This window comes from Manis javanica, chromosome 1, assembly GCF_040802235.1.
Source record: "Manis javanica isolate MJ-LG chromosome 1, MJ_LKY, whole genome shotgun sequence".
NCBI lineage: Eukaryota > Metazoa > Chordata > Mammalia > Pholidota > Manidae > Manis > Manis javanica.
This window is the reverse complement of record NC_133156.1, coordinates 80,131,587-80,149,400: the sequence shown is the minus strand read 5'-3', so window position 1 is coordinate 80,149,400 and position 17,814 is coordinate 80,131,587. Positions and strand designations below refer to the sequence as shown.

Here is a 17,814-nt window from a genome sequence, read left to right as displayed (position 1 = left end):
GCTTGCTTGTTCTAACACTGTGTTATATAAGAACCATCTGTTTTTCGCATTTGATAGCTGTATGGAGAGGACACAGGTGACTTTTTTGACACGTATGCTGCAGCTTTTATACCTGTTGGAGAAACAAATAGGACAGTGTACATAGCAGTATGTGATGATGATTTACCGGAGCCTGATGAAACTTTCGTTTTTCACCTAACATTACAGGTAAGTCCTTTTCCTGCTGCCTCAACTTTAAACTCATAAACTTGAAAGGTGTAAAATCTGTATCTTTTGAGATAAGCCAATTTAGGCGACTGGTGGTGGTTTCACAGAAGCCAGGCTGCCAACCTCTTTGGCCATTCCATGGTCTCGTTATTCCACAGAGAATCTTGTTCAGAAGATCCTACAACTAATTTTTGGATCCATTCAACTGTAGGGATTGCCATGACAGGTGCCCTGGAAAACCTTGTCTTCCCTTTAGCCCTTTTGTCTTTTATCCCTTCCCTGATACCGGATGGACAAAGAATGACCATGCCCTCTGAGTTCAAGGAAGAAGGATAGAAAACAGGCATGGAAGTGGGGGTTTCTTGTGCATTCAAGTAAATTTGTAGTTCCCCTGGGAAAGATGCATGAACAGCCCAAGGTTTAACTGTCCTTTATGACTTAATCTGTTGGGTTGAGGCAATGACTGCTAATGTTGCTTTAGTTAATTTTTGAAAGACATTGAGAATTTTTTAAGAATGATTGTATCAGTGTGACTAAAATTTTTATGAAAATGATGCTTGAAGCCATCATGTTTTGATTTTGTGAATTTTTGTTTCATATTCCTTTATGCTGCTATTGGATATCATAGAAATGTTGCAGAAAATCCTTCCCATATTTATTAGAAATGTTGTTTTAATATTTTATCTTTCAGTGGGCTCTGTGATTTACAGAATAATTCTTAACTTTCAGCACCTTCTACAGTGTAATAAAAGAATCATGTTTGAATAGAATTTCATGCTGTTTACTTAGTTCTCTGTTATATTAGTAATGACATTAGAGTAACTATAATATTACTAGCCAGCAATTGCTTATAACAGTCAGTGATTAATGGTTTTCAAAACTTTGTTGAAGAATTCTTGTTTAGAACTTTGTGCCATGTTGACTTAGTATGAATACATTTTCTTAATCTGTTCATTAAAAACATGCTTGTATTTTTATTCATATTCCAAATAATGACAAATTCTATTAAAATGATTGTTTTCCCTCTTATTTTTAATGTATTAATTTATTTTTGGGCTTTTAGAAACCTTCAGCAAATGTGAAACTTGGATGGCCAAGGACTGTTACTGTGACAATATTATCAAATGACAATGCATTTGGAATTATTTCATTTAATATGGTATGGTTACAATTTGATTCATTTTGTGGTTGCTAGATAATAGTTTATCAAGTTTTCTGACGTTACCTATTATCCTGTCTCTTGGTACTTGAATAAATTTGCTTTGTCCTCATCTGTACATTCCATTGGCTGTACATTTGTTTTACCTGAGATTTGAGAGGAAGCCTACCATAATGGTCATGTCTTGTCTGGATCTCTTCCTGCTGATTATTCCACCTGACTCATTTGTCACCTCCTGTGGTAGTCTCTAACTTGGGTGTTGTCTTAACTTGGTTCTGTCTGCTGTAACAGAATACCGTAGACTGAGTGACTTAAAAATGATAGCAATTTATTTCTCACAGTTCTGCAGGCTGAGGAGTCCAAGATCAAGGACAGAGCACATTTGGTGTTAGGTAAAGGCCCACTTCCACTTTCATAGATGGCTCTTTTGCTGTTTTCATATGGTGGAAGAGCTCTCTCTGGGGTCTCTTCTAGAAGAGCATTAATTCCACTCATGAGGGCTTTGCTCTCATGACCTAGTCACCTCCCAAACATGAATTTTGGCACAAACTTTCAGTCTTTGGCAGATGTAGTAACCTAGTTCCTTTTGCTTGATTTCCCTGATGGCCACTGAAAGCATTGTCTGTCAGCTTCTGAAAGTTACAGTGACTTGGACATGAGAAAAACATACTGGAAGAATATTTTAAAAAATCTATAATAAACTTAAAATGGAACATCAGACATTACGGCTCTTAAAAGTTATGTAGTTAATCCCCACCCTGAGGTTTTCCCATTAATTCATATTTCTTGAGGGTTAAAATTTCTTGTCCTCTCCCTTAGTTTTTTGCTCAGCAGTTCTTTTTTTCTCATTATCACCAAATTCCTGTGTCCCTAGCCGGCCCTGTGTTCAGAGGATTTTATTTTTAGAAACAAACATGCAAGACAGGTTTTCCCTTGAGAGAAATTGTTTCTAGCTCTTCAAACAATATTATCTCAAATGCAATTCAATTTTGCCACTAAGTTTTAGACTACAATAATCTTTCTGATATGGAATCTTTTTGAATCATATTATTAATTGCCACTAATAGGAGATGATGGGATACTCCCAGCTTTTTATTTATTCTCCAATTTAGATTGCTACTATAATTGGTGTATTTATTGTATGTCCTTTTCTCAGTACCTTAAATTATCTTTTAGACAAGGTGGTCTGTAGATAAATATGATCTTTATAATTGCAGGTCTTTAGTAAAAAGGATATGTGGATAACATCAATACTGTAGCAAACATTTTATAACTTCTGTTATAGCATCATTTTTAAAACTTAACTAAATTAATCAGTCATTTTTATTTGAATGAAAGGGAATTATTAGTTAATTATGAATCATGCTCCCTTAATTGCTTAACTTCTCTCCCTCCTTTCCTCTACATGCTCCTAACTGTTCACCTCCAACCTCATAATGATTTGTTTAAAGGTTTTTTGGTGTTTGTTTGTTTTTTTAACATTATACATCTCAGTCTCTGGGGATGAATCCTGGTCTCTAGCATTGATCTCAAGTACCTGGCTTTTATGGTCTCAGTGCTGCCAGGGCACCTGCCCTACTTTATTAAAATTAAGTAACTGTTGAGCTCACAGTAGTTGCTAAATCGCCTTGCTTTGGTTCCTGGCCTGGACAATGGCTATATTGATAATGAAGATAACACTGATGATCATAGCCATTTACTGGGCCTTCCTATGTGCCGGACTAGGATAATCACTTGATGTGAATTGTCTCATTGAAACCTCATCACAGCTCTTTGAGACAGGCATTCCTATCCCCATTTGTGGATGGGGATCCTGAGACTTAGTGTCAAGAGATGGGCACTGCTGCCCTAGCTGGTGGGTACCTGGCACCTTCCCTCTTCCTCCACTTCCACCCTGAGTTTCACCCCACCAGGCCAGCACATTTCAGCATTGGAAGTCCTGGCTCTTTCTTCCTCTCAGTGATCACGTTCCAAAAAAGTCATTAGCAGTTGTCTGCTTTTCAATGGCCAGCTGACTGATGAAGACAAAATAGTGGTTGGGAGCAAGGCTGAGTGGGCGTCCCAGTGAGCTGTCTTGATCTGGAGGTGCAACTAACTCATTTCTGTGACCTCCTGGGCTCCTGTGAGCATTTGTGTTTGTCATCTTTTGACTAGGGAACTGTTAAGATGTGTCAGTAGAACAGCTAGTTGATGGTAGAACCAGGACAAGAACCTAGATTTTTTCCTCATTTGTTTTATGTTCCCTTTACACTATTATTTTTAACCTCATAAACATTTTTATTAGCTACAGTTAATGCTACATTCTTATCTGTAAATCGAGTACAAGGTAGATCAATTTATCTGTGAGGATTCAGTGTGTTTCTAAGGTAACAGTTTGTACCACCTCCTACCTCTGACTGATCAGCACCTGATTGTTTCTGCTCTTCCCAATAGCCTTTCTCAATCATGGTGAGTGAGCCCAGAGGCAGAAATGAATCTGTGCCTCTTACTCTCATCAGAGAAAAAGGAACCTTTGGAATGGTCATTGTGTCTTTTGAGGTAAGTTTATTCTGAAATTATTTTAAATGGTAACATTTTAGAGTTCGTACCAGATGGCTATGACTTTTTTAAAAATCAAGGTCTTTTGTAAAATAGGCATGATTCTTAATAAAAATGAAACAAAAGCAGAGACCTTTATTATCTGATAAATTTCATGGTTAATATAAAACCATTTTCCTTGATGCTTGAGTATACTGTGCTTCTGTGAAACACAACATATCATTTTGGACTTGGGGGTAATAACCAAAATAGAATAAAAGTAATGTTAGTTCTATAAAATTCATAGAACCTTTATGATAAACCTTTTAGAGTATATAAATTTAAAAAATGCCTATACTTAGGCTTATATAAATTTATTTAATATGTAGTCTTCCCTCATTTACATTCCCATTTGTAAAACTACCTTTGATGGATGGTTAATAGTAGTTGCACTCCACCTTGGGGGTCCATAGACGTCACAGCATTTGACAGGAATAGATAGGCAGCAGGTGAGGTGCATTTCTTAGGATGCTGGCTGTAACCATTTTATTTTATTGCTTACTGACTGCATGCACACCACTGTGTCACCATATTGCTGTTTTTTTGAGACACATATTTAAATCTTCAACTGATTTTTTTTTTGTTTTAGATGATCCAGAACATGATCGTAGGCTACTTTCAGACATGAGAGCATTAGAAAGTTTTGAGACCAGTTTCTATCTTAATTATTAATAATAATATGAATGTAGTATATAACTCGATGTATGTAATGTAATTCTACTGAAGCATAAACAAGTTTTACTTGTGCCCTATGGGGATTTATATCATAGAAGGTTATGTTAATTACATAAGAAAATAAAATGGCATAACACAATAATGCATGAAAACACAGTAAACACTACTTAAATGTGCAGTAGTCCTGCAAGTTCTATGCAGGAAGCCTTAAGCAATATTCATGTTAGTAATGTGCACTTAGATAATACATTTTTGAAAATACATATCTGATAAGGAATATAGAAAAGACTGGAAAAAAATTGGATGTGAAAGGGTAAAGCATCTTAGGTTATAGTGTTCCCAAACTCTCTGTGGATGTCTTAAGTTGTTTTATGGGGTCTTGAGCCTTTTGTTTTGTTGATGCAGTTACAGCTGTTTGTGGAGCACTTAGTGTCACCACACACTGTTCCAAGTGCTTTACATTGATTATCGCTGCATAGAAAGAGCAGCTCTTCCCAGCATTCAGTCTCCCTTATACCCCTAATTTTTTCTCTATAATACTTACCATCCTCTGACACATACACATTTATTTGTTTATCATCTGTTCCCTTTTTGCCTTAAATGGCAGGTCCTTGTGGGCAAGGAGTTTGCTGTGTCCACTGCTGTATCCTTAGTCCTTAAAAGAGGTCGGGCACAGAGTACTTAATAAATACTTTTCAAAAGGAATGATTTTATTAAATCTCATCTAGCCCATAAAGTGGGTATTACTGTGCTTATTTTAAAGATTTTCCTCATTTAAAGATGAGGAAAATGCTGCATGGAGTTGCTAAATGCCTTGCCCAAGGTTACACAGTCAGTGGTGGAACTGGTATTTGACTCCACTACATAAGAGAACTTAACTAATTTTTAATACCTTTATCTCAAGAAAAAAATGTTTTTTTTTTTAGGTTTAATGTAATGGCTGAGGGTAAAAAAGTAAAAGCTCTTAGAAACCATGTAGTTTAATGTAATCATAGTGTGAAAGTCTCTATATTATAGGCCTTAACTATTAATCAGAAGGGAAGACTTAATACAGATTAGTATAATCCTTCTTGCAAAACATTTTTAAGTAAACTTCAGATTTTTGTCAGCTAACATTACAATATTTTCTTACTTTTGTGAAATATTTTGCATTTATTTATGGCACTTTATGTTCCTTTCAGGTGGAGGGTGGCCCAAATCCACCTGAAGAAGATTTGAATCCAGTTAAAGGAAATATCACCTTTCCCCCTGGTGGAGCAACAGTAGTTTATAACCTGACAGTACTTGATGATGAGGTAGGAGACGTTAAATGCTTAAGGGGACAAGGACTGCCTGTATTACAGACCTGTTAGAGAACATTATGTCAAGTATTAAATTGTGTTCAGTATTTGAAGCTATTCCAGAGCATAGTTTTAATATAAAGTGAGTGTATTGTGGCCAATAGTAGTTTAGCTTCAAATAGCTCCTTTGTAATATTTCTTTTCAATATCTACCTTATTTAATTTACATTAAATTGTATATCTAAAGCTGATGAACCTGACTATGGCTGCCAACCACCCGTAACACAAAAATTTAAGTGTTTTGTAAACCCTGATGATTGATTTTGTTAGTGATTTCAGTTTTGAGCAGGTACAGTACTACTTATTCAGCATAAATACTATAAAAGCAAAGAAAATTCTACTGCAGTTAATATTCCTTCATTTGGATGTTTTAAATGTTCACATTCAGAGGAAGGCTTTTGTTATGTTTACATTTCACATTGAAGCTCCCAAGGACTGAGAGGTATGACCCGCTAGCTTACCTGCTGAGGAAAGAATGAACTTAAACAGTAATATGCAGGAATATCCACCATGAGCTGAACAAGGGAAAACATGACTTTTAATAAGTTAGCCTTTGTATTATCAGAAAAAACAAAGGGAATAGCTGGGAACTTATAACCATCCCTCCATTTTCCTACAAAAAGCCATGAAACCATTTCACAACAAATCTCAAGAGAAAAAACAATAATTAGAAGACATTATTAGAAAAGACTATTTCTCTTTAAACAAAAAAAAAAATTCAGTAGCATTGATAACTCTAATTCATCTGGTTCTGGAACCTAACCAAAACCTTTTGTAATTGGGGGCAATAGTTATACGCTTTATAGTAAGCTTGTAAGGTCAGTTTACCTTGTAAAGGAAAGCATGGTGACTGTGGTTAGTAACGCAGTATTGCATGTTTGAATGTTGCTGAGTAGATCCTAAGCGTTCTTACCCCACATGCAAAAAGAGAGTTACTATGTGAGGTGATGGATATGTTAATTATCTGATTTTGGTAATCATTCTACAATATATATGTGTATCAAATCACCATGTTATACATTTTATATATATTATATCTGTCAATTATTCCTCAGTAAAGTTGGGGGAAAAAAAGACCATCAATCAAATCATAAGATTTTATTTTTTGAGATAAATTTGCCTTTTATATTGCTATTGATGGAGGTATAAAGATGTATTTTTTTATTTCTTTTTGAAAGATTAAATTTATAGTGAAAGAAAAGTTCAAGCAGGACAGTGGAGATTATTCCTAAGATTTCTGTGCAGTTACAACAACAAAAAAAAAGGTTTCGCTTTAACAATGTCAACACTTTGCCCAACAGTGACTCTCAGTGCTTGTTCTCCAGAGAGGTGTGAGGTGTATTTTGGAAATCATGATTGGTATCACAAGTTAACTTTTGAATTAGAAAGCATTTAAAGAGAAGGCAAGGATAACTCATATGGTTGAAAACTGACATTTAATGTAGTTTTCCTGAATCATAGTTATTATTAGACCTTGAATGCTGCTTCTGACCTCACCAGCACAGCAAAACTAGTAGGAATTTATATCCATTTTTACCATCAAATCTTTAAAGATTTGGTCAAGATTGAAAGACATAAGTATCTAAAGATTGATCAAGTTTATGCCTTGTTACCTTTCATGCCATCGTTTTCTGAATTTGCATTCCCTGTGTGAAATACATTACTAACCTTCAGTAAGTGCCCTGTAAGCAAGCAAGCCTCTCTCTGCTCCAGTGAAAGCTTTTTTCTTCTGTGTAGTTGCATTGAAACATAGTGACTTTTTCACTTGTTTCTTTGCAATGTTTTGGCTGTTGATGTTTTGCCACTGTTTATATTTCTTTGACAGGTACCAGAAAATGATGAAATATTTTTTATTCAACTGAGAAGTGTAGAAGGAGGAGCAGAGATCAACATCTCTAGGGGCTCAGTTGAGATCATCATTAAGAAAAATGACAGTCCGGTGAGATTCATTCAGACTGTTTATTTGGTCCCTGAGGAAGACCACATACTCATCATTCCAGTGGTTCGTGGAAAAGATGATAATGGAAACTTAATTGGCTCTGATGAATATGAAGTTTCGATCAGTTATGTTGTGATAACTGGGAACTTAACAGCACATGCCCAGCAACATGTAGACTTCATTGATCTCCAGCCAAACACAACTATTATTTTTGCACCTTTTGCTCATGAATCACACCTGAAATTTCAAATAGTTGATGATGACATACCAGAGATTGCTGAATCGTTTCATATTGTGTTACTAAAAGATACCTTACAAGGAGATGCTGTACTGTTGGGTCCTTCTGTTGTTCAAGTCACCATTAAGCCAAATGACAAACCTTACGGAGTTCTCTCATTCAACACTATCTTGTTTGAAAGGACAGTTGTAATTGATGAAGATACAACATCCAGGTATGGTTTATGTTAAACCTACTGGTGCAGTTGTCATAATAATAAATTATTCTAAGTCTTAATTATTATGGTGTTGGACACATGCTGACCTGTTGGGTAGGTATAATTTCTTCTGCCTTGGTTTCACTGTTTTCTTTCTTATTTTGGAGGTGACTTAAAGGTGCAGGTGAATTCATATTATGATAATTTCCTAGGACACATCTGTGTATCTATTCCTTCATACTAAAAACAACCATTCTTTATGATACGGGTTCTGCTCTTACCAGGGAATGGTAGCTACTTGACATTGGAAAAGCCTAAAGGAAATAGAGTGTATTATGTGACTGAATATATTTCTTTTAAAAAATTCTAGATATGAAGAAATTACAGTGGTTAGAAATGGTGGCACCCATGGGAATATTTCTGTGAACTGGGTTTTGACACGGAATAGCAGTGATCCCTCACCGGTAACAGCAGATATCAGCCCAAGTTCTGGAGTTCTCAACTTTGCACAGGGGCAGATGTTGGCATCAATTCCTCTTACTCTTGTTAATGATGATCTTCCAGAAGAGGCAGAAGCTTACCTACTTCAGATTCTGCCTCATACAATACGAGGAGGTGCAGAAGTGAGCGAACCAGCCCAGGTAGATCCCTTGTTACACCGGACTCATGTGAATATTTATGTTTAGCTTGATGTGATGGGAAGAACACTGATTGGTTTTAGAAATGATCATTGTTCCCCTTTCCCAAGGTTGACCCTTCTGCAAATAAAAAACTCTTAAAAATAAGTTCCACAAAAAATTAGAAAATTTCAAATTTGTTTTTGATTCATCTTTTGCTCTGTTATGTATAAGAAGTGACATTTTTAGACATGATATATAAAAATATTAAAAATCAGGATAACCTAGAAAATAAACAGTTTGTTAATCTCAGATGGGAGAATTCTGCACTGTAATATTTTATTCCTCTATCTGCAGCTTTTGTTCTACATTCAGGATAGTGATGATGTTTATGGCCTAATCACATTTTTTCCTATGGAAAACCAGAAGATTGAAAGCAGTCCAGGTGAAAGATGTTTATCCTTGAGTTTCACAAGACTAGGAGGAACTGAAGGAGATGTGGAGATGTTTTATTCTGCGCTTCATGTTCCTGCTGGACCTGTGGACCCTTTGCGAGCAAAAGATGGCATCTTAAATGTGTCCAGGAGAAACAGCCTCATTTTTCCAGAGCAAAAAACCCAAGTCACTGTAAAATTACCAATAAGAAATGATGCATTCCTTCAAAATGGGGCCCACTTCCTAGTACAGGTACTTTAATGATTAAAGTAACCTCAACTTTGGTTATCCTGCAAGAATACTTGTCTCTGTTTGCCCTTGTTTATAATTTAGATTCTGTTATTGGTTACTAAAAGTTGTTGAGGAAGTCCAGAGAGAGACTATGTCTGTTTCTAAGGCATGTAAAGGTGAGTAAACCAAGAGTCCTCTTAAAGGTAATATTTTAAGTAGGTGATAATAAAAGTGCATCAGACATGAAATGCAGGTCAGAATATAATGGATAATAGTAACTCACAAACTGTTAATGGGAGAGGTGAGAAGAAAGAGAGGAGAGAGAGAGAGGCCATTCTTTTGGTTCATTTGGGAAATTGTGACATGGGAATGGGATTTGTAGGATAAGTATATTTTTCATAATGGATACTGCAAGGAAGGCATTCTGGAAACAAAAGGAATATGAGAAAATTATATAGATACTTTAAGGTAATACTAAAAAGTTTGTTTCATTGCCTATTAACTATAGATAGAATCCTTGGATTTTCATCTAATTATTAAGAAATAAGGACCCTATAATATTCTTCCATCTTAAACTCTTATTTCTTAACTTTTATTAACCAGAATGTTATTTTTTGGTCAAAATTTAAAACACCTGCATCACTTATTATACTGTGGTTATGTATTCCATGCATTTGCTATTGGTTGATTCTGAAAATGGGAAGCAGTTAAAGTTGCTTAACAGTTTTGGTTATGTAAATAAGTTTAATGCAGAATCAGGTAGTATGAATGGATTGATAAAGAAAAGTTAGAATTTTATGTCATACATTTTACCCACTGAGGTTTATATAAAATCTCATACTCCATTTATTTCTTTGAATCATGCCACATTTAAATTATTTTCATAATTTTGCTTAGGCTTGGTTTTATGGTTAATTGTATCCTCTGGAGTTCTTATTGCCCAATTTCTGCATGTCACCCTCACTATGTTACATCTTCCGATTGTTTTATATATATTGAATGTTGAATTTAGCAAATACTCAATGTTGCTTCACAATTGTTATTTGGTCCATTTTAACTGAACTTGTAGTTTTCCTGATTTACCATTTTCTTTTTGGATTATGTTTTAGTTTTTATGAATTTCACAGGGTTGTGTTCTATGTTGCTGAGACTCAGTGGGATGGGTCCTTTCATTATGAAGACTCTTGTCTTTTTTTTTTTTTTTTTAAGCTGGGCCGCTGCTCATGCATTTGTGCATTTCTTGATGGCTCCAGGCAGAGGCATGTAGTGGGTGGTCTGTAATGAGGATATATGATTTGTCATATATAGGGGGTGCCTTTCTGTAATATGCCTATCTGGAGGGAGACCATTTGCCAATGTCCCCAAAGGCTTTGTTACTGCTGGTGGCAGATCCTACTCTTCCTCTTTTAGTTATTATTATTAATTATTTTGTGTCTTCTCAAAATGTGAAATTATGCATAATTCTGTTTATGAGGATAACCCATTCTTTCGGGGATCCTGGAATTTCTCTTCTTGGAGGGATGGCATTACTCACAATTGTGTCAGTTTCCCCCATGGCTTGTGGAATGTTCTTACGAGATGACTGGCCCCGTGGTGAGGGATCTGGCTCTGGGAGGTGGAATGGAGCAAGTGGTCAAGCCCATGGCCCTGGCCATGTTGAGCAGGAAGTAAGACAGCTAGACTGCTGCCACCAGAACACCTTTAGAGAGATGTTTAGAAATTAAAAAAAAAAATCATTAGGTTTGGCCTGGTGTAAAAACATGCTGTAACTTTGTAACTTATGTATTTTTTAAAGTTGGTTCTATTAATATTTGGAAATGCATAATAATTTCACCAGTTTGCACTTAAGTAGCATTTTTCAACATAGGAGATTTTAAGAGTCTCTGGGAGAGAGTAAGTTGTTGAATGGAGTTTCAGAATCTAATGGACGGTTTATTTTTATTTTTATTTTTGGTGTCAGCACTCTCCTTTACCTGTTCTGCCATTGGTGGCCTCTGGATTCAGAACATTCTCCTGAATATACATTGTCTTCGTCAGTTTGGGCTGCTATACAGAGAGCCATAGACTGGGTGGCTTAAACAACAAATGATTATTTCTCATAGTTCTGAGGGCTGGCAAGTCTGAGGTCAGTTAGCTGACTTGGTGGGGTTCTGGTGAGAGCCCTTTTTCTGGTGTGCAGACTGGTGTCTACTTACCGTGTCCTCATACGGAGAGAGAGAGGAAGCAAGCTCTTCAGTCTCTCTTCCTATCAGAGCACTAATCCCATCATGAGGGCTCTACCATCATGACCTACCTGCCTCCCAAAGGCCCGCCCCATCTTTGAATACCATCACATTGGGAGTTAGGGTTTCAACATATGAATTCTGGGGGTACACAGACATTCAATTCATAACATATGTTTAAGGGTTTTCTGTCTCTAGTATCTCAGTATTCCATTCTCACTAAGTCTGCCTCCAACTTGTGTAGGTCTCAATTTATATGAGATCCAAATTATTAATTCAAGTGAAGTGAAGCAAAGCTTTTACACAGTTGTTTTGCTTTCAGGGATGTCTGGGCGTCCTGGGATTCCTGTTGTAGCTGCAGTGACATAGCATGAGTTTGACAACGGATGATGCAGAAATGTTGGTTTTGAGTTACAGAAAACTTTTCTGTTTCCATTTTAGCTTTCTGATTTCTTTCCTCACACTGCCTTAAGGACAGCTTTTACTGGGATAGAGACCCCTTATTATCTGTGCCAATATTAGTAACCTTTATATTAGACTTCAGGTTTTTGAAAATATCCAATATCTCTATCCAAGGAGCTGCAGAGAATCCCTATATAAATAAAATCTGTTGAAGAGCCTTGTATGAGTCAGATATTATCCTAGCTATTTTATTTCAACATTTATATGAAGGTAACAGAATTTATTTTTGATGACACTTAAAAAGTAAGGAAATACTTGAGGAAGCGTGTAACATCTGAATTTTGGTGATCCCAGGTTTGAAATCTGTTGACACCAATGATTCCTGACTCAATTCTTTATCTATCTCTTTATTCAGTTAAGAAACAAAGGTCTTACAGTGCAGAGAGTTAATTTATCACTTTAGAAAAAAAAAGGCATTATTAGTCACTGACACAATTCCTTGAGGTTCAAAACAGCTGTAGACTCTGGAAGGCTGGTTGGAATTAGAAGGCTGTGTAGTTTGCATAGTGCATAATGGATGAGCAACTTAAGAATAGGAGACATCAGACTCTGCATGGAACATTGAATGAACCTGAAGAAAGGAAAATCTGAGACATGAGCCCCCGTTCTTTGGTAACCCTCTTGGCTAAATACATTAGTCTGAGATACCACTTTTGGCAGGGTTGGGGTTACCAATGTGCTCTCCCAGTTGCAAACTGTCTGAAAGCAAAGAACCACTCTTTATGAATGAAGCAGTTTTATTTAACAGATGCTTAAGGAATCCAGACAAAAAGACTTAAGAGACTAGGAAATAAGCCATGGAAGATTTGCATTTTCCTTTTGATCAGTTCATTTTATAGCCTTCTGTATCATCTTTCTTTATCTTTTTCACAAATACTATTTTTAGAATTATTTAACTCTTTTTTTTTTGGTAAATGTAAGTTAAATATGACTCATTTCTTGTTGGAAAGTCTTGAAGTAAAAAATATCTTGAGGTTTTTTTATTTGGTGTTTTAAACAGTATAAGCAGTTTGGCTCCTTGTGAATACATGGGAATGTGTGTTCATTCACAAGCACATGCTGACTCACGCACGACCAGGTATTTTAAAAACTTCTTTGCCTCTAAACAATGCACACCTGGTATTTCTTTGGGATTCAAATATATATTTTATTTATTTTTGTGCCATTTTTAAAGATAAATACATGTATATGGGTATACATTTTCCTTTTCTCTAGAAAAAAATGACAGTTAATGTGGTTTTAGCTAATTGTCTTTACATTTAATTTTATAATGCAATTTCAATATATTGAAGAATCACATGTTTTACTTGACTTTGTGTACCAATATTTGGCAAATTTGGCAAAATTTGGCATTCTGTGTGACATTTATATGATGTCAGTCTAGTTTCTTTTTTTCTTCTACAGTGAATATTTACCAAATATGGAATTTTTCATATCTTTTTCCTATATATGGGTTTCAAAGCCTAGTGTGTGACATTTTAAAAAAGACATTTACTTTTCTTTTTTAAAATATATAATTGTTCATCACAAAATGTGAGAGTATGTGTGGGACCAGCACCAGTTCTGGTATTTGTGGAAAACCAACTGAAATCACAAGGCTCTCTTGGTGGTAACTTAGTGGCCTTGTTTCCACATTATAAGCCTGACAGGCTCTATTGAGTGGATATCTATCATGTCTCATTAAGTTCCATATTGCTTTTCATGTTAAAATACCTATGGTTTTTGCAATCCTGTAATGATTATCTATTCCTACTCTCCTCAGGTGAACACTGTATGGCTTGATAAGTTGGATTTGAAAAGCTAGAATATTAAGATGATGAGTTTTGTGATTTATCAGAATTCCCACAAACTCTGTGTTGAAGGGATAAATCAACAAATATTTATCTGTAGTTTCAGGGCTATGTCATCTGTTGGGAAAATGCTGAGAAGGACCCTGAAACACGAGAGTGGTGCAGTCCTGGTGGGAAGTAAAGGTCTGGAACATATGAAATGATGACAAGCAAACAATATGTGAAATTTATTATTAGGTTCTAGGTTTAGGGAGGGTAACAGTAGAAGTTCAGAGTGAAAAAAGAGGGCTGGAGAATCCAAGGACATTTTCATGGACGAGGGGGAAGTTCAAGTGGTCTTTAGAGTGGGTTCATGTTAGTTTGTGAGGTGATGAAGGGGAGCCGTTCTAGATTGAGAATACCATGAAAGCCCCTCTAGTGGTCACATTCATTAATTATAGGAATACTGTGTGTTACACAGGTATTGCATTTTTTTAGAGGTTAAGGCATGTTAAGTTACATTTGGAGTGCTCAGTAGTCTTCTGATACTGAATATTCTCTGGTGGAGATGGGGAGTGGCTGATTGATTGAAGATGTGGACAGTGGAAGAGAGGAAGATGAGGACAACTCTCTGATATTTGGCATTAAGATCAAGGTAGTTGGCTGTAGGCAACAAGGAGGAAAAGCAGATGGCGGTGCTAGTGATGATTGTGGAACAGAGAATGTGATATTCTACTTGGACATTCTGTGTGACATTTTTATGAAGGTCCAATGGCAGTTGATTTGGAGTTTAAAGGAACAATCCAAAGATTATTAGGTAGAGCGTATGAAATTAAAAAGGATTTGGGAAGAACCCTGGTGAATAATAAGTGAGAAAAAGAAGAGGTCAAGAAGATAATGCAGAAGATTGAAACAGGGCTGCAAACGAAGGAGAATGGAGTTGCCAAGTTATTGGTGATCTTTGCCCATGTTTATTATGTTGCCGCATGCAATTAAGACTTTTTTTTAACCTAAAATTTATGTTCTTTGATTTTTATTGTGTTTTAAAAATTTGTTTATTATAGTTGGAAACTGTGGAGTTGGTGAACATAATTCCCCCAATCCCACCTATAAGTCCTAGATTTGGAAAAATTCGAAATATTTCTTTACTGATTACTCCAGACATTGCAAATGGAGAAATTGGCTTTATCAGCAGTCTTCCAATCATTTTGCATGAACCAGAAGATTCTGCTGCTGAAGTGGTAAGTAGGCTATTTTCTAATTGATGGGGCCTAATGAATTTGAGATAATGTACAGACATTATTATTTTTTTTTTTGGTAGGATTAGTATTTAGAATTAACAGATCTTGAAAAGCTTTACCGTTTACATCAAGACTTCAGTGTGTAATTTGACATCAGTAACTGGTGAATATGTGATTTTCTATCATCTTTTGCTATGATAGGAAAAAATTAGAATTGCTCATAGTTAGGGTAGGGTATTTTGTTTTGATACGGCTGCTTTTAAATAATGCTATGACATTTGATGGAATGATAGACAAACATAATTTTTTTTATTGGCCAAGTCATAGGTATCAATGTCCTTGACCTGTTGTATTCTTTAGCGCTCCTCATGCTTGGCTTGTGGAGGATTGGGGTGGCTGCCTTGGGTCCTGTGCTTGGTGGTTGATGTGATGGTGCAAAGTTGTGAAGTGCCAAATTTTAGGAATTTTGTATTATGTATATGGGCAAATTTTGCATTCACATACATACACATACATATAAAAGCATATTCACATATATAGCACCCTTCCCAACCCCAGCCCTGGTTGAGTTTTCCCACCATCTACCTAGGGATGGCTCTGGCCTTTAGCTTTATCATTGCCTGAGCCACAATCTGTCCCTAAAACCCTCTCCCAATCTCTCATACTTAGATTTGATTTAAAGTGAGTTGGGGTTCAGATCAGGAATGAGGAGAGTTATTTTTTGTCAAAGTCTCATATCAAAATATGGTGACCACAGCTTCCTTTGTACAATTCTGTAAATTGGCAGAGCTCTATTTTTCAAGATGGTTTTGATTTATTTTATTTTTCTTAATATAGTTCCCTTCTAAAGCTAAAAACTAAAGAGCATTTAGTTTTTTTATTGAAATATTATTGATATACAATCTTATATTGGTTTTAAGTATACACACGGTTCAACAGTTAATTAAGTCCACACCCCCGTAGTGCAGTTACTATCTACTACTAGATAATTGTTATGACTATATTCTCCATGCTGTACTACCACCCTGTGACCAACTTATGATTGAGAATTTTTGTGCCTCTTTACCCACCTTCTCGATGGTAACCACCAGTCATTTCTCAGTGTCTATGAGTCTACTACTGTTTTGTTCGTTTTATTTTGTTTTTATATTCCACACACAAGTGAAATTGCACAGTATTTGTATTTCTCTGCCTGGCTTATTTCACTTAGCATAATACCCTCTTGGTCCGTCCATGATGTTGCAAATGGCAGGGTTTCTTTCTTTTGTTTAATGGCTGAATAATATTCCATTGTGTATACGTACCACCTATTCTTTATTCATTCATCTACTGATGGGATACTTAGGTTGCTTCCATGACTTGGCAATTGTAAATAATATGGCAGTAAACATAGGGGTGCATAGATCTTTTTGAATCAGGGATTTTGTTTTTTTTCACATAAATTCCTAGAAGTGGAATTACTGGGTTTTATGGTATTGTTATTTTTAGTTTTTTGAGGAACCTCCATACTGCTTTCCAGAGTGGCTGCATCAGTTTAGTTTCCTCCCAACAGTGTAGGAGGGCTCCCTTTACTCCACATCCTCACTAACACTTGTTATTTCTTGTCTTTTGGATAGTGGCCATTTTAAATGGTGTGAGGTGATAACTGATTGTGGTTTTGCTTGCATTACTCTGATGATTAGCAATGTGGAGCATCTTTTCATGTGTGTTGTTGGCCACCTGTATTTCTTTGGACAAATATCTGTTCAGGTCTTCGACGGACTTTTTAATCAGGTTATTTGGGTTTTTTTTTGGTGTTGAGGCATATGAGTTCTTTATGTATTTTGGTTGTTAATTGTTTATGAATATATTCTCCCATACTGTAGAATGCCTTTTTGGTTTGCTGATGGTGTCCTTGTCTGTACAGAAGCTTTTTAGTTTGATGTAATCCCACTTGTTCTTTTTTGCTTTTGTTTCCCTTGCCCGGGGAGATGTGTCCAGAAAAAATTGCTCATGCTATGTTCAAGAGTTTTTTTGCATATGTCTTCTTCTAAGAGTTTTATGGTTTCATGCCTTACATTTAGGTCTTTGATTCATTTCGAGTTTACTTTTTTTTTTTTTGAGAGGGCATCTCTCATATTTATTGATCAAATGGTTGTTAACAACAATAAAATTCTGTATAGGGGACTCAATGCTCAATGCACCATCATTAATCCATCTCAAGCCTAATTCTTGTCAGTCTCCAATCCTCTGAAGCATAATGAACAAGTTCTTACATGGTGAACAAATTCTTACATAGTGAATAAGTTCTTACATGGTGAACAGTACAAGGGCAGTCATCACAGAAACTTTCGGTTTTGATCACGCATTATGAACTATAAACAATCAGGTCAAATATGAATATTCATTTGTTTTTATACTTGACTTATATGTGGATCCCACATTTCTCCCTTTATTATTATTATTATTTTTATTTTCAATAAAATGCTGAAGTGGTAGGTAGATGCAAGATAAAGGTAGAAAACAT

At 35.8% G+C, this 17,814-nt stretch overlaps 1 protein-coding gene across 1 annotated transcript in view; it reads left to right on the top strand.

The window, feature by feature from the left end:
* ADGRV1 (adhesion G protein-coupled receptor V1) overlaps positions 1-17,814 on the top strand; it is a 577,341-nt gene that overhangs the window by 40,968 nt on the left and 518,559 nt on the right. Inside the window, exons 3-10 of the mRNA XM_037012118.2 lie at positions 58-207; positions 1,271-1,366; positions 3,800-3,904; positions 5,800-5,913; positions 7,784-8,349; positions 8,702-8,972; positions 9,306-9,635; positions 15,132-15,308. Of these exons, the coding sequence (XP_036868013.2) occupies positions 58-207; positions 1,271-1,366; positions 3,800-3,904; positions 5,800-5,913; positions 7,784-8,349; positions 8,702-8,972; positions 9,306-9,635; positions 15,132-15,308 (1,809 nt within the window). The remainder of the gene's footprint in view (positions 1-57; positions 208-1,270; positions 1,367-3,799; positions 3,905-5,799; positions 5,914-7,783; positions 8,350-8,701; positions 8,973-9,305; positions 9,636-15,131; positions 15,309-17,814) is intronic.